The sequence below is a fragment of the Pongo pygmaeus genome, chromosome 2, assembly GCF_028885625.2.
Source record: "Pongo pygmaeus isolate AG05252 chromosome 2, NHGRI_mPonPyg2-v2.0_pri, whole genome shotgun sequence".
Classification (NCBI taxonomy): Eukaryota; Metazoa; Chordata; class Mammalia; order Primates; family Hominidae; genus Pongo; species Pongo pygmaeus.
In genome coordinates, this window is record NC_085930.1 from 16,884,275 (window position 1) to 16,911,401 (window position 27,127).

General features: G+C 36.5%; 1 protein-coding gene across 1 annotated transcript in view; it reads left to right on the plus strand.

Annotated features, from left to right (window-relative positions):
- ROBO1 (roundabout guidance receptor 1) overlaps positions 1-27,127 on the plus strand; it is a 1,000,765-nt gene that overhangs the window by 937,464 nt on the left and 36,174 nt on the right. The window contains exons 19-26 of the mRNA XM_063661467.1: positions 2,349-2,546; positions 6,612-6,638; positions 8,071-8,113; positions 14,370-14,524; positions 18,255-18,590; positions 20,326-20,433; positions 23,069-23,213; positions 26,801-27,049. Of these exons, the coding sequence (XP_063517537.1) occupies positions 2,349-2,546; positions 6,612-6,638; positions 8,071-8,113; positions 14,370-14,524; positions 18,255-18,590; positions 20,326-20,433; positions 23,069-23,213; positions 26,801-27,049 (1,261 nt within the window). The remainder of the gene's footprint in view (positions 1-2,348; positions 2,547-6,611; positions 6,639-8,070; positions 8,114-14,369; positions 14,525-18,254; positions 18,591-20,325; positions 20,434-23,068; positions 23,214-26,800; positions 27,050-27,127) is intronic.

Sequence of the window (27,127 nt, forward strand, 5' to 3'; positions counted from 1 at the left end):
TGAAAAACCACACACACTCATACAACATGAGAAGGAATTTAGCCATTTTGCATTGAAAGGGGTGCTGTTTTCCTGAAGGCTGTTTCCTTCGTCATTGAAAGTTGCTTATTTTTCGTTCCAATTTTCTTACCAAGATGCAATGTCATTTAATAAGAGAAAAATCCGTTGAAAGAAGAATCCATAAAAAATGTTATTCATATGTAATGAGTTATACCAATTATCTTTATGGAAAAAAATGTATTTTTGGATTGAAAAATCTTTCTATCTTAAAGCAGATTGTATTAGCAGAATTGCTGTATTTCTTTCTAATTTGGTCTTAAGGTCTCTCTTTGCACAGTGGCTATAAACTCTAGTCCTGCCCTGACAGGGCTTTGGAGAATTTGGTTGTGGGTATTCACTTTGTGCCTTTCACAGGATGCTTTTTAATCCCGGCAGACAGCATAACGCCTGTGTTCAACCCATGACCAGGTGTCCCTCACACAGGAAACTAGTTTATACTGGCAGACGCCCCCATGGCTCTTATCTGACCTGTGTCCAGCTTATTCCTGTCAACATGCCTCCTCCTAGGAGAGCCTTAACTGGGAGGAAAGTTAAAACCTCCCAGTGTGTTGCTTAGATGAGACTCAGAGGAGGCAACACAACAAAAACACGTGAAATAACGGAAGCAGTTTATTACTCACAGGCCCATGAGACAGAGGGTGTGCCGACAAGGGCAGACGAGAAGGCCACCAGGGCAATGTGCTCAACCAGCAGGTGGGGATCCGGTGGGGGAAGACCTGGGCTCTGAGGACTTTTTGCTGTTGAAGGTATTACCCAGGCAAGTTTCCTTTGGGGAGTTCTGACTGGTGGGTTCTTAGAGCAAATGGCACAAGTCCCATGAGGTCACATTCTGTCTGAGAATGGTCACTGGCATATCTGCACAGTCCATGAGGGGTGTGGGGTCACTGGGGTGAGTCAAGTAAGTTGTATCTACGTATCCCACAGGGAGGTGGCCACCATAAGTCAGTCGTGTAAGGCAGATGTCTGGATTGACCATGTTGAGGAACTGGAGGGAGGGAGTCAGGGAACTGGACATTGTCAAGGGTGTCAAAACCCAGATTCTGCTATGAGAAGGTTAAACTTAGATTCAAAATCAATGCTGAGGCCACATAAAATTATAAGAACTCGTGACAACAATATGTATCAGGATCAAATGATTTAATAATTGTAAGAAAGCACCAATCCTAATGAAATGGGCCAACACCTTCTTGTTTCACCAGATGTGGTGGGGGAAGAACATCAAAATTGCAGACAGAGGTGGGAATTCTGCACAGTGGGCACCCTCAGGGTTGATATCACTCAATACCAACAGAAGTGGATATTGCTTTGATGATACAGCCTCCAGGTCTCTACAGCAACTTTGCAGACCCCTTGTGTGACTGGGTGTTACGGTGGGCTTGAAAAAAACTCAGTGGGCTTAAAACATAAATGTAAACTAAGTTAATTTTATTAGCCATATATTCATCAATTTTTAAATAATGAATCAAAATGGCCAGCAGAAAATATGAGCCCTTTTGACGATTCATAACCCTTGATATTATAATTCTTTTACATACTTCACATTATTTTATCTGTTGCTTGCCATGATTATTATTTTAATGCAGAGATTGTTCATGGCTCTTTCAATGGTAACATTATCTGAATTTTTCATTGGGTTTTACTGATCCTGAATTGTGTAGGTCTTTCTGAGCTTACATTAAGTAATGTGTTTCTAAGACAATGAAATGTCTTAAAATATAATGTTAGTGTCAGGGGTACACACACACATGCACACACATAGAGACTTTTCCATATCTAGCTTAGAGAGGACATAAAATTTTATTTCTTTTTTTTTTTAGAACATACTATTTAAGCATGCTGTAGAAGTCTGGGAAAGTTTATTGTCTGTGAATACTTATTAAATATTCCTTATTTGTACATGTATTATTTGTACCTGTATTAAAGTATTTCATTTTTTAGTGTTATGTTTTGTATTTTTCTCAGTTAGTTAGCACTGTCCTGTGAGACTTAATCTAAGCAGTAACCTGCAGAGCTCTTTGGTTCGAAAAGAGAAGCAGTGTGCCATTGCTTTTGTTTTTAAGCATGATTCTATACAATTGTCACACTTGCTTTGAGTTGAAAGAAATAAATAAAACTGTGCAATTTTGCTGAAAACAGTATGAACTGTTTTATTTGATGATGGTGAGTGGTGTGTGAGGAAAAACAGAGATCATTATCCAGAAATTAACCAAGTAATGGCAGCCACAAATGAGTGCGTGCATTATTGCATTGAGTCTTCGACCCAAATTAATCGGAAGATGACTTTTCAGATGCCCAAGGAAACCCTGTGTCACCTGAGGACCAAGTCAGCCTCGCTCAGCAGATTTCAGATGTCGTGAAGCAGCCTGCCTTCATAGCAGGTATCGGAGCAGCCTGTTGGATCCTCCTTATGGTCTTCAGCATCTGGCTTTACCGACACCGCAAGAAGAGAAACGGACTTACTAGTACTTATGCGGGTATCAGAAAAGGTATTAGCTTTCCCAAGGTTTTCATATTTTAATGTTTATAAAACTCTTGATTTTAATATTTGATTCCAAATTATTCATGATTATGCATATCCTCTAGAATTTTTTAATATGTACAAGATTTTCAAAAGTGCATTTATTGTGCTGCGGTATCCACATATTAACTTCTCTTACATAGCAGAACTACAAATAGAGTTTATTAGTTTCTTAGGGCTCAGTTCCTTTAAAATAGATTTCACCAAGGTATGTCTACCTTTGGCTGTTATACCATTTCCCTTTTCTCTTAGGGAATTATTTTATTGCTTTATATTCTTGAGGGAAATTTTCAATGTCCTTGTTATTGGAATTATAAACGCAACCTTTGAACAGTCTCACACTATTTCAAGGGAGACATTGTTACCCTTTGTGAAGCAAAATAGAAAATACTGCCATTTGATTATTTATAAAATACTCCTTTCTTGGTGAATATGGAAGGCATGACTGAGTGATGTACTGTTGCTTACAGAGAGGAGAGGGTTAGTCCATTTTTATTATTATAGAGTTGCAAAATGGAATATGTGTATGCTGTTACTTAGTGATGGTGATTTTGTTACAAATATGTTTACAATTTTAAAAAAGATAGCTTACTTGGCCACTATTATTATTTGCAATTTTAAAGATGACCCAAATATGCCAAGATTGTCACAGATACTTTTGCCACTTATCCTTAAACTCTGAAGACTGCTGATATTTTTGTGTTTTTTGTTCTCAAAGGAAATTGTTAACAGTGTCAGACAGATGATCCTCCCTGCCCCTTGGATACCTTCATCAATTCTGGGCCTCAGATCTGGGCTGTATATTAGGTTAGATGGTTGTAAGTCCCAGTTTTCAGAGACGCCCCAGTTTATGTCACTAGTCCAACAAGATCACTTCTAGTACCCCTTCTTGCTGTCAAAATTGTACTGACTTAAATGGCAGATTATACAAATTATAGGGCCTATCCTTCAGTCAAACGCAACAGCTTTGCTTTCCTGCAAAGCAAATTTAAAGAGGATTTCCAATTTAAAAAAGTCTTCTACCCTACCATCACTAACTTTTTCCCCCCAGTTTTCTACGTAAGTGAACATTTCTTACACATGTTGGCCAGATTGTTTCTCTGACCAATTATATGACAAAGTCAGAATCTTTCATGTTAGCTAGAACTTGAATGTCCCTAGGCATAGATAAAACAGTATGGGACAGCAGTCTAAAATATTTGTGTTCTCCGTCACAAGGGGACTTAGCAAGAGTCAACACAAATGCATCACTAATACTATAAAAATAAATCTCCTTGCCGTCAGCCTGTGGCTCAGCAGCAGTCTCTTCATGTACATACATTTGCTTTAGCATTATCATCCTTAAATATGTTTTTTTCACATATGTGTCCTCTCTAGGGATGAAGCAGTATGTCAATATTCCCGCCTGTGAAATGGAAAATGAGGGCTTGGAGGTTACTGAAAAGAGAACTGGTGCTCATTATGTATACAAAGTAGAAGAATGTCAGGCACATGTTACCATATAAAAACCTTTGACTGAAAATAATTGTAGACAAGGGGTTTTGGGTTTCTTTGTGTGGTGGAGCGGGGAAGGAGTTGGATGTTCAGGGTAGAAGATGTTTGGATTTGAATGAGGAAAAGAGTGACTAATTAACATATAGATGTGGAGTCTCTTGAATTCTTCATCAAAAGACCTCCGTCATCAACTCTGTTTTGCAAATAGCCAGTCGGTGGAATCCTGTGTTTCTTATGAAGTGCCATAGCTACGTGATTATAATAATTTAATGCTGTACATTGTCTTGAACTCTAAAAATGTGACATGCAACTTTCCTTCCTACTGAAATGTTTCTTTCTCTTTACTAACGTACTTTGAGCATGCCGACAAATGCCTATGTGCTCTTTGTGCAAAACCTATTAAACTAATACCATTACCCTTTCAACTTAGCTTGTGTTTAAGCAGAAATCATAGAACATAATTACAAATGTAATTTGATGAGCATTTGATTCTGCTTTCTTCACTTTGTCCTGTTGGCACTTTTTCATAATTTTGTTTCTATGCAATTTTTAAGTGCATTTTGAGATCTTAAATTTTCTATACCAAAGTCAATGCCAGTAATTTTAAGAAAAAAAGAAAGTGAAATATCTTAAAGAATAAAAAATGTAAAAGAGCCTATTGACCTATAAAACATCAAGCCAGAGTGTAACTTCGGGGGAACAGTGAGCATATTTAACATTTCCCCCTTATATGTAGCTACCAGTGTGACATCTGCCAGTTCGCTGGGTACCCCCTGTCCACATGCATTCACATATTGCACCCGCATCACTTAGGGACACAGAGAGTTTATTATATTATTGGAAGCTTTGAAAATTAAGTTGTTATTTGGTGTGCTAGCAGTGAAAATTTCATTTAGATTGACCTCCTTTTCATCTCTTCTTCAGTTCCTCAAAGTGGGGTTAGCAGTTAGCTAGGAGAAGTAATGACAAGGACCTTTCATATTTTCCCGGTGTCCTTGTGATTGCAAATTAATGTTCAGGCACTCCATTCTTGCTTGAATAGCTTTAGTTTCAAATGCACCTTTCATTTTTTTTTTATGAAGACTTGTTACTATGGCTCTGAATTTTTGAATGTAGCTAAATTACACTGACTCTGAAAAGACCTGACTGAAAAAAACACAATAGGGTTCTTAAGACAGGGACTGCTGTGCTGCAAACGAAGGCCAGGGTATAAACTGGGGACACAGCACTGAGGTTTTTGCTTTTGTTCTTTCTAGTATGCTCAGAGATAAAGTGGCTTGGTAAGAAGTGACAATTGTAGAGGATGCTATAGCGTTTCGGTTTGCAACCCCAAATGCTCCGATTCTACAGTAAATTTCTTGGAGATGTTCAAATGTGAAATAGAAAATATAATTCTGGCAGTGTTTTGATACATGATAAGTAATCAATATTCTACTTTGTTTCTACTAAAGATTATTTTAAAGAAACTTTAATCTTAGAGGGAATAACATATATTTCCTTGCTTTTTTTTTTTTTTAACCAGAGCAGCGTTTACTTTAATTTAACATGAAGAGATTGGAAATAAGTCAATCTCCTCCCTCTATGAAATGACATGGAAATTGCTCTGCCGTTATCCAACCCCCCAGGAATGGGAGAAGATAGGAAAAGTGGGGGAGGAATGGCTGCTACTTTTGAGGTCTGCAGTTCAATTTCAGGCATTATTGATTAGATTAAGATTTATAACTGCAGAGAGAGTGAAGGTTTTCAGGAGGGTGTTATTGTTCTATTGTTTAGCTTCTACTGTGGTATTAAAAGAATGTCCAGCCTACTTCTAGGAAGCTTCTAAAAGTAAACTCAAAGAAATTACAATTTAAAACTCCAGATTTTTCTGTCCATTCACAAATTTTTATGATGACAAAAAATGTCATTTGTGTGGTAGGACGTCAGGCATTTCCGCTCAGTGAAACAGTTAAATTTTATGGTTCTCTTTTATTCAGTTCATCTTTTTCTTTCCTTTCCTTTACTTGTGTTGTGTTTGTTTGTTTGTTTCTTCTTCCCCTTTCCTTGCCTTTCCTTCTTTTCCTTCTTTCTCTCTTTTTTTTCTCTCAATGTTGAGTACATAAGTGCACCTAGTAGTTCACTTTAATAAGCATTTACTTTCAGATTTCTAGATAAGGTTCCAGCAAGACTCTGATAATACTTGTTTAAGAATCCATCATCCTGTGTTTGGAGATGATTAATAGTGGAGGATTCTTGTTTGTACGAAAGCCATGAGCTAAATCTGTGTTACTAAATCCAGGGTCATTCACAGGCTAACCTAGCATAATTCCCTTCCTGAGCGTACTAGAATGTCAGACCCTTCAAAATGGTACCTGTAGAGACAAGCTTCTTTTTTTAACCTCAGAGTTGGTTTTATTCATAGATCAGAGTGTCAGAACTGCTGGCTTAGTTATTTACATTTGTTTTATGTTCAGCTGTCTGCTTGATTTATACTAATGTGATATGTTCCCTTTCTCTCTTCAGCTTAATAACTGGTTTATATTTTGTTTTGATTTTTCAGTCCCGTCTTTTACCTTCACACCAACAGGTATATATTTGCACTTACCCTCCTCCTTTCCATTGTTAGTTTGGCATGTGTTCTACTATTGTGTTTCTGTTTTTATTTCATTTTCCGCAGTAAGTTGGGGGAAAGAACTTAACGTGGAATGTAATACTTGATTTACTCACACCAGGCATGTGTTTAAAGTAGAAATGGTTGGTGTTGCTTTTCATCCATTCCATGCAATTATTTATTCACAATTCCACACTGGATCTTGGCCTTGTTTGCATGTGTTTCATTAAGTAGACACACTGTCTCTACCTTCAGCATGATTTAACATGCTAATGATCTTATTGACTACTTCAGACTTGGCAGTGCATTTTTCAACTTAAGCTTTCGAGTTTTCCAACAAAAATTTCTCTCCCTTATGATTCTCTGTCCCCAGAATCAATATTGTTAAAGGTAACCACAATATCCAGCACATGTGAAAGAGAAAACTTTTCATTTTCCCTAAGTCAGAATCCTAATATTCCGTTCTATTCAATTTCTTTCAAAATGGGTCCTCTTCTGTCCCGTCACCTCCAGGAAAAGATGTACCTGTAGTTATGCCCTCTCAGTTTTAATCCAGTTATTGTCATCACTGGGAACAGTTATCTCTCTATAACAGACTTCCAGTTTGGAGTTCTTCTAAGTAGCAGAATTTGGCAGCTTTAAAAACACATTTCTTCTTAGAAAATGTGTCTGTATTTACAGAAAAGCTAATCTTCTTAACCACTTAGCCTAACTATGTGCAAATCTTTTTTTTGTTATGGTTAAATTTTCCACCCCAAATTTATTAAGCTGAGGATGCTTTCAAGAGCATTATATTTTGATTGTCTATACATGTCTGATGAAAATATAATGAGAAATAATTTGCACAAGCCACAATAAAAAATATGTCACATGAATTAACAGTCACAACTTGGCATACATCTTTGTGTGTGGAAAGGTTTATTTTAACATTTTTCTTTGACTTACTGGTACTCATACTTCCGGGAAAATAATCTAGTAGTTTTTTTTTTTTCCTGAGTTTAAGTTGACACTTATATAAAATCATGAAATTATGTGCTCCAATAATAAATTCAAAATGGAAATCCATCGGAATGCTAATGTACAGATGTGTAACAGTTATATTTAATAAGAGTGTACTGATGTTTTGCTTTTTCTTGATTCTCCACCTTATTGGAATATGAAGAAAATAAGAGTGATATATAGATATCTAATTATATATAATTAGATATATGATATGTATATATAATTCTATACAATATTTAAAGAAATGTCACTAGTTGAATCAGAATCTGTTACATCGTGTGATTTTTGCAATGCTTCTGTGTAGGAAGACAGAAGGAATTCCATTTTAGAAAGAAGCTCATGAATGTAATAGCTTTTGATATATAAATATGTCTATTAATTGTTCCTTTTTTTCATAACATTCTAGTAACTTACCAGAGAGGAGGCGAAGCTGTCAGCAGTGGAGGGAGGTAATTATCTTGCTTGTTTTGTAGATCCTACAGGGAATTCCAAATATTTCTTCATCTTCCTCAATGACACCACTTTCTCTGCTTAAAAAGTCTAACTTAAAGGTGGAATTTATTTAGTTCCTTGACAAAGACTCCATTCAGCTATGCTTGTTGAAACAGGCTGTTTACACACAAATGTAGTTGATTGGAGTAGTTGCATCTTAGTGAGTGACCACCAGAGGGAGGACTTCAACCGAGAAAGAGACTTGCTGATTTAGCAAATGATTAAAAGGAGTTAAAGTGACTAAGCTGTGGCATTTATGAAGATTAACAAATATAGCTAGTTAACAAATACTATCCAAGAAAAAGTGTTCATTTGAAAAACCTGCTGAACACAGCAATTGCTTATAAGTTGTAGGTTATGTTTGTTTGTTCTTGTTATGAATTCAACATAGTTCACATCCCCATTTGCAGGAAAATGTGTTGAAATAAAAGAGGAAATCTGGGTAGCTTGTTAACAAAGAAGGTTTTCCCTCCTCTAATTGAAATGAATCTCAATCTTATATTTATGATTTTTAAAGTAATTATTATTCAGTGAACTTTAATATATTCATAGAGAAATCACAAATTGATGTGACAACCAGCTTAAAGGGGCTGAAATAAGGTATAAGTTATGTGATGAGCCAAGCTTCAGAATTTTTCAGAATAAGATGTTTTTTTTCTCCAAAACAGTAACATCTAGCTTACAGTGTAAAAAAAAAAAATCTTCCAACCAAAACCATCTTATAATTCAAATTCAGTGAACTTACTAAATTCCCTTCTTTGTACAGCTGTATAACATGGCTGCTACTGGAAAGATAACAATGAGTAAGATATTATTCCTGAATTCAAGGAACATACCATCCGATAAGGAAATTACTGAATTTAGTATATAACAAAGAGTGGTTTAAAAAAAAAGAAGGTTGACCACCTTTAGCAAATGTTGTACAAATTTGGCAACAAGTACTAATCTTTCTTTCGTGGGTATTGCTAACTTCTTGTTTTCATACCTGTGAAACAAAGCCAGCCAGTGACAGACCCAAAGCTAGGGAGGTTTCCATAAGGAATAAATCCACTTGATTCAGGAATTAAACCAGGGCATGTTTGTGCATCCAGGGGAATTCCATCTAAATCACAGCCCAGACACTCATGAAAGAGCCTCTGGCATAAGAACATTTTCTCGTGGGTGAATCTGGAATACCTGATTTTATAACCACTTCATTACATGTGTATATTTCAACCTCCTCATTAATCAAAACATGTGAAAGTGCTTCCTGAGTATCTTTGATATGTTCTTCACTAGCCTCTGTGCGTGGGCATGTGTACACAAGTATCACACACACACATGCACGTACAGAAAAATAAGCCTGTTTCCTACTCAAAAGAATTTACAACCTGGATAGAGCAAACTAGCACGTGGGAAACAATGGCAGGAATGCTTAGGTAGCAAATGCTAGTTGCTACGGCAGGATGGAAAAATTACAAAGTTCCTGAGCTATTTGGAAAGCTCACTATATCGCAAAACAAACATAGCTTTTTAAATTTAAAAATAAAATCCCTGGCAGTGAAACTGATTTATTTCAAATACTAAGTAGAAATGATCATTTTCCTAAATGAAATGCTAAGCGATGTTGGGATGTTACGGAGGCAACAGTTCAATAAAGATTTCAGAGTTAATGCTCAAAATGTCAGTTATATACAAAATTTTAAAAGTATTTATTCATGCAATATATTGAACACTTACTATGTGACAGGTACTAATTTACTTACTTGGGATGCATCAGTAAGCAAAGTGGATAAAAATTCCTGCCCTTCTAGACCTTACATTATAGTGGGGGAAATGCGAGATGAATAATAAACATTTTTTTAAAAAGTCAACTGGATAATATCAGCAGTTGATAAATGCTATGGAAAAAATAAAACAGGATGAGGACGATAAGGCTGCTTTATGAAGGGGCCTCATTCCTAGCCACTTATGGATGTGTGTGTCATTGTGTGTGTACGTGTGTCTGTGTCTGTGTTTCGTGACCTAGGGAGATCAGAGAGGGAATAATGAACCAAACTCCTACACTGACTTCTCTTGTGTCTGTCCCTTAAGCACTGGTTTCCCTCATGTGTTTCAGACTTTCTGAGTCCTCACTGGACCTCCTACCTCACTTGGTTAATGACACCAAAGCCAAAACCTTCCAGCCATCCTCTTGGACCTCCTGTATCCATTACTGCATTTTGTCGATGCTGTCTCTTACTCCTTTCACTCTCATATTGTTTTATTTCGAGCCCTACTTCTCCTTTGCCTAATCTATGACAAAAGCTCTCAGGAGTCCTACCTTTATCTATAATACCTTCATTAGCACTATTTCCTGCTAATTCCCTTTGCTCACTGGAGACAGAATGATCTTTTGAAATGCATATTGATCATGTTTCTGAGCTCCAGAAAATCCCATTATCAATAGGACCTATCATGTTTAGAATATCAGATCCAAACTCGACATAATATGCAAAGTCCACAGCTCTAGGGCTCTGCAGACTTACTTCACACCTCAAAATGTGCCAGACCCTACAATCCACTGTGTCACTCCACCTGCCATTTGCCAAGATTGCATTCTCTTATGTGTCCTTACTACGCTGTGCATGTATTATGTAGGTCTGGACTGTCTCCCCACCCAGCAACCCTTTTCAGTTTACTGAATTCCACTTACTATGCCCTCCGTTAACTCTCTAATGTGGAATTACCTCAATGAAGCACCTAACATAAGGTGATGCCGTTATCTTTTGTTTACATCAGAGGTCAGCGAATTATGGCTCTTGGGCCAAATCCAGCCTGCCACCTGTTTTTTTAAATAAAGTTTTATAAGAATACAGCCAGGCTCATTTGTTTACATATTTTCTATGACTGTGTTTGAGCCACGTTGGCAGAGTTGAGTAGTTATCAAAGAAACTATATGGCTTGGGAAGCCTTAAAACGTTACTATCTGGTCCTTTACAGAAAATGTTTGGCAACTCCTGGTAGATATGATTGCCTCTGACAAGAGAGTGTGAGTTCCTGGAGGATGGAGATTACATGGTTTATTTATCAATAAATGGGTTTTTAATAATGCAATAAATGTAATTTATTGAATTATATAAATAAATGTGATAAATCACATGAAGGATTAATTTTTTAAAGATGTCACCTATAATAAGTAAGAAAAAAATGAACGAGCCATTGAATAAATGAATGTCAGAAGGCCTGAGTTCAGTCCTTGGTGACTTCAGAGAAATTTTGGAGGCTATATTTTTTCCCCTGATAAAAGGAGAAGGTTATCTAGAACTCTGTTATCATTGTGAGCATTGCAAATGTGGCTATTCCTGGAAAAGAGAGAATGAAGATTGTGGTAAGCAAAGAGACCCCTTCCCAACTTAAAAAGGGCGAAGAATTTGTGAGAAAATCCAGGGAAATGATCATGGAAATATTAAGTAGCTGTTTCTATTCACTTGTTTTCCTTTCCTCAAACATTCCAGGCGATGTGTCCAAAAAGACGTACTTAATCCAAACCACAGCATAAAGCAAGAAAGCAGAGAAAACCTGAGAAGGGTGGGGTGGGAAAGTCTGGCTAACCTGGTAGAGAATGCCAATACCACATTTCCTGTTGGTGGGAGGTGAGGAAATAGAGCTCAAGCCTTTACTTCTCTTTAAAATATTGGCAATCCTGAGATCTGGCCCTTGGCTTTATAGCTCATTCTGTCTGCCAGTGGGAAGGGGAGACAGCCTATAGCCTGACAAAGCTTCCTGCCAGCCTCCTTCACCATTTCCCCAGCTCCTGGACTCTGTAGTGTTTTATTTTGTGATTTAGCAGTTCAAATAGGCTTTCTTGGGGTGAGTGGTTGGAATAGCAAGAGAAGAGTAGGAATTGAAGGTAATTGCCATATAATTACTAAAGTGCATTTGCCCTCTTTTTTCTTCATGATACAAATCTATCCACTTAATATATTATATGATAATATTACATGATAATATTTAAGAAACATGTTAATCCCTGTAACCACCATGTGGATTTTTTCTGCTTCATATCTTAAGCACAAATGTATAAAGGTAGCCTGGGAAATTGTTTAAAAAAAGACCTTAGAACCCTTCTTAGAGTAGCTACGTATGGCCTTGACCTCCTCAAAGTCCTCTCAGAGCTGCACATGGCATTTTAAGGTTCATCAGAGGCCAGTAATCATGGCTCACCTTCTGCCTTAATAATTAGCATTCAAAATTCAAGTCTAAACAGTAAACTAGGATGTCAATCGATAAGTCAGCTTCCTGTTGGAAATCACTCATATATATGAAAAGGTCTCTCAGCCTATGATGATATCAAAGCATTCACTATGAAAGTGTTTTTCAGAGGGAATCAGAGCAGCATAAAAATATTGTCTATTTCTTTTGAAACATGTAAGTCAGTCTGTGGAAAATCTCCTCTTGACCCATACTTGAGGCGTCCTATAACGTCTCTGCTGTGTCACATATGGAGTTTTATTTTTAATAACTTCTACAGTGATAACATTCATAGTTTAAGTTCAAAGAAAAAATAAGAAAGCAAAAGATTACTAGATGCAGAATTTCTCTAACTAATATCTATTTCAAGGCTGCAGATATCTGTGTTATAACTTGCATTTCAATGTTTAAAATTTCAACAGTTTGGAAACATTACTCTTCAAATCACGATGTATCGACAATTTTAATAGTAAGATGGCTCAGTTTTAACAGCTTACACCTCCGATATTTTCTGCACTCTTCCTTTTATTAAGAATATTCCAGAGCTTTAGGAAATTTTAGTACTCTCCAGTGTATGTGTTTATAAAATCCTAGAGTGTAAAGTCTAGGGCCAGCCTGCTAGGGTATGAATTTCAGCTCTGCCACTCACTCATTTTATGTAACCATACACAAACTTCTTAACCTCTCTTAGACGTCCCATTTCCTCATCTTTAAAATTTGGATAACAGTACCTCCCTTGTAAAATTGTCGTGATGACCACATGAGTTCATACCTGTTAAAAAAAAAAAAAAAAACTAGAACAGTGCCTCACACATTATAGCAAAGGGTAAATATTTATTTTTCTTATATAAATACAGGTACCCACATATGCATACAAAAATGAATCATAAGTCCATAGTCTTTATTTAGAATGGATTACTTCTCAACCATCATTTGCATACTAAATTTTCTCAGTAGACTACGTGCTAGAATAAGAACCATGGAAGGTGAGATATCAGATGCCTGCTTCCCAGGTAAATAAGAAACATAATTATTGCATTTTAACATAGAAAATAAAACCACCAAGAAAATCTTTGCAGAGTCTGTAATGCCAGTCTGTTTATTGTGAATGGGACGTTACCTCTTTTGCTGAATGGAGGTAAGTATGAAGTCGGTGCTGGAAAAGGAAATGAAGAATCCCACTCTTGAACTCCAGTTTGAGTCCCTGGCTCTGTTGGTCCAGGGCTCCCATTAATAATTGCTGATGTACTTGGCATTCCCAATGCACAGTAAAAGAGAAATAACATCTTCTGTCAAAAAAATAACAAAATGAACACTAATATTCTTTTTAGTGGACATCTCTGTTTTATCAGATTTAATTCATCAGCTTTCCTTTGCTTATGTTGGGATTTATGACATTTTACATTGCCACCATTAGAAAATGTTGACAAGTTTACAGAACTATGCTCTGAAACATTGATGAGGATCTGTGTAAAATGTCACAGAGCCCCAAACTCATTAAGTATGAAACATGGTTTTGGAGAAAAATACACCAGTGCATTTAATTTGAAGAATCTATTGTCTGAGTGAAGAGGCTTGTTTCATTTTTTAATGAAGTTGTAAGGAGTCACAATTTTTTAGTGGGTCAAAATGAAGAAGTGCCAACTATCTGAACTAGGGTATTTTTTTAAGCCACTAAAGGACTCAAAAATATGTTCATATTCCATGTTTGATTTTTAACCATTGTGACTAAAGGCAGAGTAGAACGTTGCAAATGATATGAGGTTTTAGGTCTGATGCATAACTTCCCGTGTACAGTTATGGCTATGTAAATGGAGGCACATCCCAGGACCTTATGTGACAGTGGCCTTGTGTGTAGAATAAAAGAGATAATAATGTCGTTCAGCAGAGTTCATCAGATGATTTGTGAGCATAACAAGATGAGGAATTTATTGGAATTTTAAATAGAAAATATTATTGTCTATTCATATAACATTTGCTTTAATATATTCTTTTATTTAGGCCTGGACTTCTCAACATCAGTGAACCTGCCACGCAGCCATGGCTGGCGGACACGTGGCCTAACACTGGCAACAACCACAATGACTGCTCCATCAGCTGCTGCACGGCAGGCAACGGAAACAGCGACAGCAACCTCACGACCTACAGTCGTCCAGGTTAGGGACACAGAGAGAGCCTGATACGTATAAGCTTTTTAAGGAACTAGCCAGAAGATCTTTTCTTTCCCTCTCCCTACATGGGAAAGATAAAATTTGACCCGTATTTTATCCAATGCTGACTATTGTTTAGCAAAATAGCCTGATTGGAGTATTTTCTCCATCCCTTAACCTCCATACTTTGCTAAAGTCCACCAAAAAAGTTTTGCCCAGATAATTGGGAAGATAAATTCAACAATCAATAGCAAATAAGGAAAAATAAAATCATGTGAAAGTATTTATTTATTTATTTATTATTTATTGGAGACAGAATCTCACTCTGATGCCCAGGCTGGAGTGTAGTGGCATCCGCTTCCTGAGTTCCAGTGATTCTCAGGCCTCGGCCTCCCGAGTAGCTGGGACTACAGGCCTGCACCATCAGGCTCAGCTAATTTTTATATATATTTTTTTAAGTAGAGATGAGGTTTTGCCACGTTGCCCAGGCTGGTCTCGAACTCCTGGCCTCACGTGATGCATTCACCTCGGCTTCCCAAAGTGCTGGGAGTACAGTCGTGAGCCACTGTGCACACCGTAAAAGTATTTAACTTTTTTTTTTTTTTTTTGACACAGTCTCACTCTGTAGCCCAGGCTAGAGTGCAGAGGTGCAATCTCAGCTCACTGCAAACCCCGCCTCCTGGGTTCAAGTGATTCTGCTGCCTCAGCCTCCCAAGTAGCTGGGATTGTAGTCACACAGCACCACACCCAACTAATTTTTATATTTTTAGTAGAGAAAGGGTTTTACCATGTTGGCCAGGCTGGTCAAATGTATTTGTGTTGAATAAGAATGTATGTGATTACAATTTCTTTTACCTTTTTTGTTTGTTTGTTGTTTTTTGAGATAGAATCTCACTCTTCACTCAGGCTGGAGTGCAGTGGCATTAACACAGCTCACTGCAGCCTCCACCTCCTGGGCTCAACTAATCCTCTCACCTCAGCCTCGCAAGTAGCTGAGACCACAGACACGCACCACCATGCCTGGCTAATGTAAAAAATTTTTTTTGTAGAGATGCAGGTCTTCCTATGTTGCTCAGGTTGGTCTCAAATTCCTGGGCTCAGGCAACCCTCCTGCCTCAGCCTCCCAAAGTGTTGGGATTACAGGGGTGAGCTACTGTGCCTGGCATACAATTTTTAATTGTAATTAAATAATCTTTAATCATATTTAATCATTTTTGAGATTTTGGGAGTAACACAGATCAAAAGGTAAATAAATTCATAGTTATAATGAACCAAATTCTTTAATAGCAAAAACAATAATAATCTACAACAGTAATAACAAAAAAAATTTAAATAAAAATTAACTGAAATTTAACATCAGATTTTATAGTATAGTAGCAAATCCTGAGGACACGCTATATATATATGTATATATTAAGTGTGTGTGTATATACACCTATATGTAAGTATATATACACTTATATACATATATACATGTATATGTTTCATATATAAAACATATATGTATATATTTTTATATATACATATATGTATATAAGTGTATATATGTATATACACATACATATACATATATGTGTATACACACATACACTTATATATGTATATAAGTGTGTGTATATATATACACACACATACACACATATACACACATATACATATACATATATATATATATATATATACTGCAGGTGTGCATGCATACATTTATTTTCTATTGTTTGTTTTTTGGGTCAGATGTATGTGTGAGTAAATTATCTTGCTAAAATTTCATGCCAAAACATAATAGTAAAAAATCGGATGTACAATCTGCAAGATTTAAAGGAATAAAAATTACCAAAGATTTCTTACCAAACAACCCCTCCCCCCCAAAAAACCCCCAATATTCCCAATATAGGAAATATTAAAATTATTGTACGGAATCTCTATGGTGATAGAAGTAAAATAACCTGTGGAATTAAGGAAAGGTGAGAGAGAAGTTGGTAGAAGTAAAATAACCTGTGGAATTAAGGAAAGGTGAGAGAGAAGTTGGATTTAAGTAAAGATGCTATGCACTATAAAGAACAAATCGTAGAGCAGTCTGCATGTCTGCCCTTCAAGCGAATCCCGAGTGTCCGCTGGACATGGATGTGACATATCCATGTGACCAATCTCTGTCCTCTAGAGGCCCATATTCTGAATGTCTAGACAGATAGATACTCATGTAATCATAAGTACAAGAAAAACTGGGTTGAGACCTATAGGAGAGAAAAAATGGCGATACCCATTTAATGGGTAGAGCTGTGTTGTCCAATATGGTAGCCATTGGCAACAGATGGCTATTTACATTGAATTAAATAAAATATAGTTTAAAACTCAGGGCCTCTTTTGCACTAGCTACATTTCTAGTGCTCAGTAGCCACATGTGACTAGTGGCTGCTGTATCGGACAAAGCGAAGCAGACCATGTCCTATATCTCCGAAGTTCTGTTGGATAACACACATATAGACAGATTGGCAAAACAAAATGAGAATGCAAAAACCACATGATCTGTATGGTATTTCTTAACCACTGTTAAACAAAACTAGAAATTAGAAATAAGAATCGTAAAGGCCAGATGAAACAAACATTTCTGTTCCCTGATGGTTCATGGTTGAAATGCAGAATAGTTGAATTCAGTAGGATTGAGAAATTACACTTTTTTTTTAAGATTATATTCACATTTACATCTTTAGTAACAACCATGTTAATTTATAATTTTTAAACATATCCAGTTAAAAACCAATGCTACAGGTGACTTGTTAATGTTGGTACCACTTTTGGACAACGTGACTAAAATAATGATATTTTTACCATTGTAATTTAACTAACTTTTCTATTTAAAAACTATTCTAATTTAAAAATATGATTTCAGTTCTTCCTACCATTTTAATATTTTCAACTGCAGGCCATATATATATATATAAAATATGAATGTACATATTATATATGTATATTCAGTTATTTAGTGTCCAAATATTTCAATAGAGAGAAAACTGGAGTGGAAATGAGATATTAGATATTTAAGTATTATTTCAGGCTTTATTTGATTCAATGACCCAGGTTACTATGATTCCTTTTGTTATTATTATTGTTGTCATTTTATATTTCTTTGGTTGTCATTATGAAACCATGAGAAAATGATCATATAGCGTGTTTTCCGAATAATGATTATCCAACATGACTACAACAAGAACGAATAGAATTCTCCTTAGTACTATTTACTATCATTTTACCCCTTTTCCCATATCTTTTAAATGTAGGTATTTTATAAAATACCAAAATCTCAAGTTCTTTGATCTATGAGTAGTTTTTTCCTTTGGATTTTTCCTTTATGTGCTTTGTCTGTTGCTTCAGCAGCTAACCAGTAGCTTCAACTAATTCAGTAACCAAAGACTAGAAAATAAAAAGTTGACACATAAAGATATACATGTATATATTATTTTAGTGGAATTCCTATTAATGAGGTTATTAAATGAAAATTATTTTAAATTGGATGAATTGTTTACTTCAGCACTATCAGAAATTCAAATTTATTTAGTCTCTACAAATTCTGTTTAGAAAGCACATGTGGATATTTGGCCGTTTTTATTGATTTTATTTAAGCCCCCTTGTACTTTACATAACGATTTTCTGATGACTCACAAAGCTACGTAGAAAGAAATTTAAAAGGAATAACCATGCAGAATGATTTTTTCCTTTTCCTCTCCATTGCACATAGCTGATTGTATAGCAAATTATAACAACCAACTGGATAACAAACAAACAAATCTGATGCTCCCTGAGTCAACTGTTTATGGTGATGTGGACCTTAGTAACAAAATCAATGAGATGAAAACCTTCAATAGCCCAAATCTGAAGGATGGGCGTTTTGTCAATCCATCAGGGCAGCCTACTCCTTATGCCACCACTCAGCTCATCCAGTCAAACCTCAGCAACAACATGAACAATGGCAGCGGGGACTCTGGCGAGAAGCACTGGAAACCGCTGGGACAGCAGAAACAAGAAGTGGCACCAGTTCAGTACAACATCATGGAGCAAAACAAGCTGAACAAAGGTGAAGAGGCTTGCGCGTATTCCCATCTGTTTCTGTATGATGCTCTCAGCACCTCGACTAGATGTTGAAACTTGTCTGCGACTAGCAAGTAAAATCTTTTCTTCTGTCGCTGAGATTTTCTTATTTCTTTGGTTTCAAAATTTCCAGTGTCAAAGAGTTAATTAGCACAACAATAACCTTGGAAAATTTATTTTATAATAATATATAAGTATTTTCAAATGGCTTTGAGATTAATTTAAATTTAATAGCAGGTGAGGGATTGGAACGGACAATCTTTTATTCATGAGGCAGATGTACAACTGTCACAATACCTCACATTTTCAATAAATAGACTATCCCATTCTTTCCACTAGAGGATGGAAGATAATTGCTTCTATGTGGCCGTATAAACCAATGGCATTTTTATATCAACCTGAAATAAAATAATTAAATTAAACTTGAACTGGAGAAGTGGTTCAATTTGTTGTATGTCTCCCACCTCGTGTGGTGATTAAGACTGCTACAATGTATAATTTTAGAACCTAAATTTCCTTGGTTGACCTGATTGAAGTCTGTCCGTATAGAACCTAAAATAAATTGAGTTTAGTATTAACTTGAAGCTGCAGAATGGTATTCTGTGGCCTGAAGGAAATGTTTCTGTATTGTAAAGTGTATGAGTTGGAAAAGATAGGTGTTTGGTTTCTTTGTAGTCCTTTAGGCTACTGCTATAAAATCATGATTTGCAAAGTTATACCTCTAGGAAAACCAGGATTGCTCTAATGTGAATAGATGGGGGCAATGCATCCTCACCTATTCCAGGTAAAGAATACACTGGAGATAATTGGAGACATAGACATTTTCTTTAGGTTTGGGTTGGGACCATTTTCTTCGAAAATGCGATTTATCGCAGTTGAAGTTGACAAAAATATAACTTAAAAATTTCATTTAAGTTAATATTATGTTTTAACTCGAGAATGAAGTCAGCTAGCCTTTTCTCAAGTTTAAGAAAGTACTTGATTGGTATAATAACCCAATTTAATAAATATGGATCGAGACTCCTGCCTAAGTTCATAACAAAGACTGACAAAGATGAATAGGACAGTTTCTGTAATCATGGAGTTTGCAGTGGTGATTCAAACTATTGTCACATTATTCCTTCATAGTGTATTGTTTTACTGTGGACTTCGGAAAGCCCTGAGAGCCTCCGTACAAATATTTCAGAACTCTGATTTATTGTTTATACTGCTTGTAAGCAGATTTGGTGTGTCAGACTATAATAAAGAACCTGGAATGCAACTAGATGACAGATTATTACTGACTACATTCCAGGGGCAAGCTTATCATTTGGATTTTCACCTTTGCCTAAGTAAGCAGAAGCATTTCTGGGGCAAATTAAGATATTTGGTGTTTTTTTTAAATCATAGATATATTTTTTATTAGGTACAACCTTGCTGACAAGTTTCAGTTTTATTTTTATGTAATGTGATTTATTTTTTATGATTTGCAGACATTTTTGTGATTTCTTATTAAAATCATATTGGTATTACATTATTAAAGTTATTTATAGTTTATATATATTTGGAGTATAAGCCTTTTTATATCCTGACAATCTGAATACAACAATAAAAGAGAAAAAAGGCAAATAAATAGTCCAATTTGTTTCTTTAGTTACTCAGAAATGTAGAGAAAGCAGAGATGTGAAATCGCTCACGAGGAGAAAATAAATGTTTATTATTTTTTCATCTGATATGTGTAGATTATCGAGCAAATGACACAGTTCCTCCAACTATCCCATACAACCAGTCATACGACCAGAATACAGGAGGATCCTACAACAGCTCAGACCGGGGCAGTAGTACATCTGGTAAGTAAGGTGGACTAAAGAACTTCTCCTTTAAAAAGCTGGTACTTTCCAAGATTACAAATTGGGTGCTAATGGACTGACGTATGTAGGTGACATGTCTAAATCACTGTATGTAATTTGAGTCTCAGGCATGTGTCTTGTCTCTGCAATTTGAGGGACTTTCCACTCACTAAATCATTTTATGTTCTATTTGGCAACAAAGACTGAGTGTCCTATTTTCTTTCTTGTTAATGAGCTTTAGCAAAGCCAGAAGAAACATGTCTGCCTAATCTTTAAAGGCAGTTGAAACTTCTTTTTCCCCCTTGGCCAAAATATAACTAAAAATGTTGCACAGAGTTAACCTGCTAAATATGTTGCCATTTGAAACGAGCCTATAAAAGCACATAATGTTTGAGGACACTTGAGCAGAATCAAACGTGGAAGAGACAATAACATGAGATTCAGGTACAATAGGAACCTCTCTCAGTTTATCGTCTCTCTACGATCCCTCAGTTCTTGCTCTGAAGCCTCGTAAAGCAACCTCCCAACCTCAGTCTGTAAGTGCCTCCCAAAGCCACGTTGAGGCCTCTTCCCTGTGCTCTTCGTGCTGTTGCAGCTGTTTGCCAGCTGTTTTCCTGATAGGGGCTGCAGATGGGAGCTTGCTGGGTAGTTAAGCCCTGTTTTTCTAATTAAAGGCAGTTCGTTATTAGAACTAACATGTGGCACGTCACACCACAATGAGAACAAAACCAACTGATCTTGACTCTAGCAATATTTCTCCAGGAGAGGGTAGAAATGCCACTTCCCAGCAACTGGATTAAAGTTGTTCTTAGGGGCTTTGAGCCAAGAGTCTCCACCCTTCTTCTGTAATGAATATGGCATTTGCATTTTACAGTTTTCCCTTAACTAACACGCTGGTCTGGCATTGTCTAGCCTGTGTTTCTGCTGGAATTAAGGGAGCTTAGAAATGGCCCTTTACCTTTTAGATTTACTCTGATTCTATTATATGTTATTTGTTTGTTTTAACAATTAACATCTTATTAAATGACTTCTTTTTTGAAACTAAGTCAATCCTGAATTAAGAGAAATATTTCAAGGATCTACTTTTAAGAAAATCATATGAAATATTTTAATATTTGATTATCTTATGCCATTTCATCTTTGAATTTTTAGTCACATAGAGAAAACCATATCTTAATGGGAAAATAAACAATGATTCTAGGTTATTAATATTTAATTGACCTTCAGTATCCCTCAGCTTAGATACCTAGATCTGGATGTTCTACTGCTATATATCATTTGATATTCTGTGAATATATGGTAAAAAGATGTAAAGATGTGTGATGGTAATTAGGGAAGAGAACAAAGCAAGTAAATAGGGTATAGGAGAGATCTGTGTCAGGCCTCTCCAGACTGATGGAGTTGCTACAGTAGATGTATATCAGGAAATTCAGAGGAAGGCACAGGTTAATGTCTAGTCTACAACACATGCACAGTTATCCCAATGCTGGACACCTGAGTGGTGGACGAGAGAATAGAGACACATACACATAGGACTGATAATCGTAGTTTATTAATAACAGCCTGTCCCTAGCCCACACTTAGTGCGGTAACATACCAGTACAAGAACATCTGGCTTAACAAACACTGCCATTTGACTGAAAATTCCCAAGTGACAAAAAAAATCAAGGCTCATTGAATATGATCAGACCGGATTCATATATTACATGACTTGGAGAAGGATTGGATAGGGTTAAAAAACTAAGGCCAAGATAATGCACTGATATAAAGGGACCTTATGAGAAAAATAATTATAGACTCATCATCTATAATTCACATATGAATCGAAAATATAACATATTGGAAAGGGGGATATTTTGTCCCAAAATATTTGTTGACCTAAAGTTTTTGTTAAAATAGATACTCTCAAATATATAGCCTCCTGTGTTTAAAAAATATGCCAAATCTAAAATGAGAACACTGGAACACTTGAATAATTGGGCTATATCAAACTAGTAAGAATGTTCAAGCAACATCATTTTACCATAAGCCATCATTGTATAGAAACAGTGGCTGAAAACACTTCTGTCCCTTTTAAAAATCATTTTTTCTGCTGCTTTTGTCATTAGTTCTATCAGTTATTCCAGCTATTATTTCATCTGTACTTGCCTTTCTGAAGGGAACTAGTAATTTCATTGTGCCTAAAACATTTCAATGGACAAGTACAAATTATATATATTCAGTGATTTAATGCAACAGTGGAACTCTAATAGATCGTATCTGTATCATATTGTATTTTAGGTTCCAGCAATTAAATAATAGAAAAGCGCTCCAGAAAATATGTCTACAGCTCATTTGTTTGAGATGATAATCCATAATGTAATTAATTGCTACAGGAAGATCACTATTAATGATATGACTTGAAACATTCATTCATGGTTTTATTGCTTTTTTGCTATTTATTTTGCAGTTATTCATGGCAGTACCTTGCATGTTCTCTTGTACAAAGTTCTGTTTAAAATTAATGAAAAAGCGTGTTTATCTCTGTATATATAAATGATCATCAAATCATATTTACAAAAAATAATTAACTTGTGACTAATGGAAAAAGTTTCAAGGCCAGAGATCAATGGCTTGTATTTTATTTCCTTTCTAGGGAGTCAGGGGCACAAGAAAGGGGCAAGAACACCCAAGGTACCAAAACAGGGTGGCATGAACTGGGCAGACCTGCTGCCTCCTCCCCCAGCACATCCTCCTCCACACAGCAATAGCGAAGAGTACAACATTTCTGTAGATGAAAGGTAAGAGGAGCGTCCAAACAGATGTAAACAGTGTAATATGATTGTTTCAGCCCATTTTCAGCAATTATTAAACTAGGTGGTCAAGAGAAGACTGATTCCTAAGGTCCACAAACAGTTGCCTTTAAGTAAAACAGTGCTGGTCAGCAGGAAGTAAAAATTCTCCTTGCTCCTTCCAAAAAAGGAATTTGTGCTTTGAAAGATTCTTTTGGAACTTAGAATGGAATAGAAAAATGATACATATTAGCTCATGTACATCCTTCATGTGTATACATAATTTAACATATGGATATGTAATTTTGTGATTTTTGAATATTAGAACTTCTGTGACAGGTCTTGAAATTTTTGAAAGATAATCGTGTGAATTTATACCACAACAATGGGATCCTGAAGCCTATTTGTTCTTAGATATTATCACCTTATGCTGAGAACTCTGTAGAAATGTAAACTTTACTGGATTGTTTCTCCCAAAGACTTAACAAGTATAATAATCCACATGATAGCAATTAGGAAGCTAGTGTGCCTCTTTCTCACTCCAGAATCTGTAGAACTGGACATGGCACCGCCAAATGAAACAAAACAGCTGCTTCTTTAACATAACCAAAGGGGGAAAACTCCTTTAAGGTGGAGAATTAACGAACAAATCATAAAATATACCTGAAAATACAGTTTTTTCTGTGACTGCTGTAGAGACATCATTCCTTCATTCTCCACACACAGAGAAGTGTGTTACTATGCCCAGAAACAAAGCCTCTGTGCTTCAGTTTTCTAATAATCTTTTTATAAAATGCATTTTTAAGTAAAATTCTTATATAAAAATATTGACAGGGAAATCTCATTATCCACAATATTTATGTGTTTTAAAATTCTTGTGAACAGTGAGTTAGCAAATGTTGAACCATTGGTCCTAGGAGAAATACAGGACTAGGTTCCTTCTAACCTCTAGCCACAACATATTTGTCAACTGACCAATACATAACCTTGTTTTATGTTTGTGTTTTTAAAGAGGCTTATTTAATGTATATTGTTCATTTATTAACATGGAACCCAATAAGTCATTCCTCGGCAAAGCTTATTTTATAGATATATTTTTTTTAAGGCACATCACAGCCTTCTAGGGCTTAGAAACACTAAAGAGCCCTTCAGCACTTCTTTTGAGGGCCATTTTAAGCAGGGAAATCACTGATATAAAGCTTAAAACATTTCGACAAACATGGCACTAAATGAACCATGAAAAGGATGCTTGTTTACCGTGTGAGAACTGACACAAGAAAGCAAAGTGTATCCTTCTTTTACCTCAGCTGGGAACATGCACATCAGGCGCTCAAATTTTTGGCCTCTTTGTGAGTCTGTGGGAATATGACCATGAAAATGCCACAGATACCAATTTGGGGGTTTACAAATAAATTACACCGAGTCAGTGAATTTGCGGATATGGAATCTGCAAGTAATGAAAACAAAACTGTATGTTTTATTTGGTTTGGTTTGGTTTGGTTGGTTTGGTTTTTAGAAACAGGGACTCACCCCAGAGCTCGAGTGATCCTCCCGTCTCAGCCTCCCAAGTAGCTGGGACTACAGGCTTGTACCACAGCGCCCAGCTAAGTTTATTTTTATTTTTTTTTGTAGAGATGGTATTTCACTGTGTTGCCCAGGCTGTTCTCGAACTCCTGATCTCAAGCGATCGTCCCGCCTCAGCCTCCCAAAGTGCTGGGATTTCAGGCAAGCAAGAGCCATTCTACTGGCCTGAATGCATTTCCCAAGCTATTTTAACAACATTCTTTGCTGCTTTTGTTCACAAAAATAAGAGTACTAAAATGAAATAAGTGAATATAGGTTTAAAAAAAAAAAAAAAGCAATATAGGAGCTGCAACTGTGCCCCAAGAAGAAAGACTGATTCTAACTGAGAAGAATGAAGGTTTCGTGATTGGCTACATTTGTTCTTGATCTGGACAAATGAGAAGGTTCTCAGTTAAGAAGAAGGGGTTTTATGGACATGGGACCACACAGATGTGGTCTCCTGGAAAACTAACATGAAACACATGGTAGGGAATGAGACAAAGCTGGGACAGCAAATGTAAGCCAGATTATGCAGATACTCGAGTGTCTTGCTTAGTCATTTATATTTTATTCTCTAAACAATTAGAGAGCCATTTCTTATTTTGAAGAGCACATGAATAGCCTGCATGTGATGCATATTAGTGTAATTTTGGAAGCAATGGAGTGACTGGAGGCTGGGAGACCAATTAAAAGATTGTTGCAGTAGCACATACAAGAAATAAAAATAAGAGAATAGATTCTAGAGAGTTTTTATTGATAGAATAGAAACGAATTGGGGAGTAGTTTGAGGGAGAAGAAAGAAGTCAAAGATGACTAAAACATTTCTAGTTTGGATAAGTAGGCAAGTTGCTCAGCTGTTTGTTAAAAAAGGAAACATAAGAAAGAAGCAAAGAGGGAGATAGTGAGATTAGGAAAGTAAAGAAAGATGCAAAGAAACATTATTTGAACATCAGCTTTCCTGAGTTCAGGTAAACAAGGTGGATGGTAGAGAATGAACAAGAGAAATGGGTAACGGATCCACAGTTTATATAATGTAGTGCATCATTGCTCTTATAATCAATAAACATACGCCCTGGGATAAAAGAAAAGAGAAAGGCATGAATGTTCCCCAGATCCATCGTGCTTCCCACCCAGCTCCAGCAGAGGAGTAGAGGGGCATTTTATTGTTGAATGGTGTTGTGTTTTTCACTCACCAGCCTAAATGCAAGCCAACAACTTCATTTTGTGTTCAACTGAAGAAATAGTGATCTACTATAATTTCAGAGAAAAGAAAAATGGGTTGTATTGGACTAAATAGGTTGACCTCCAGTATATCTTTCTCTGAAAGGATTGTTAAGAGTAATTTTTCTTGGCTGGGCACAATGGCTCACGCCTGTAATCCCAGCACTTTGGGAGGCTGAGGCAGATGGATCACTTGAAGTCAGGAGTTCTTGACCAGCCTAACCAACATGGTGAAACCCCGTCTTGACTAAAAATACAAAAATTAACTGGGCGTGGTGATGAGCACCTGTAATCCCAGCTACTCGGGAGGTTGAGCCAAAAGAATTGCTTGAACCTGGGAGGCGGAGGTTGCATTGAGCCAAGATTGCACCATTGCACTCCAGCCTGGGCAACAAGAGCGAAACTCCATCTTAAAAAAAGAAAAAAAGAGTAATTTTTCTCTAAATGTAGCAGCTCATCTTCAGGTCCTCTGTGAAACCATCTTTGAGTCTTTTAGAGAACATATTGGAGCGACAAAATATACCAAATACATTTGGGCTGTACTAAATTAAGCCATGTTAAGTGAATTTTTTTATTGCATGACTTCTAAGACCCTATAATATGCTAATGTAAATTACAATCCCTTAGAGAAAAATAGTTTCTGCAGTAATTCACAAACCTTGTAAGGTAAAACCTTTTTCAACAATATCTCCTTAATGTGACTGAGAACGTTCAGATTTGAAAAACAATTTAGAGGTGACATTTCATTACTATCCAAATAGTTTATTTGAATAACCTGAAGTAAGTCTACACATCCTTATCATTTATTTTAGCTATGACCAAGAAATGCCATGTCCCGTGCCACCAGCAAGGATGTATTTGCAACAAGATGAATTAGAAGAGGAGGAAGATGAACGAGGCCCCACTCCCCCTGTTCGGGGAGCAGCTTCTTCTCCAGCTGCCGTGTCCTATAGCCATCAGTCCACGGCCACTCTGACTCCCTCCCCACAGGAAGAACTCCAGCCCATGTTACAGGATTGTCCAGAAGAGACTGGCCACATGCAGCACCAGCCCGACAGGAGGTACGTCTTCACTAGCCTTCTTTGCTGAGAAATCAGATAATTTCTACTCCTCAGTGGAAGTTATCGAATGCTATCCCA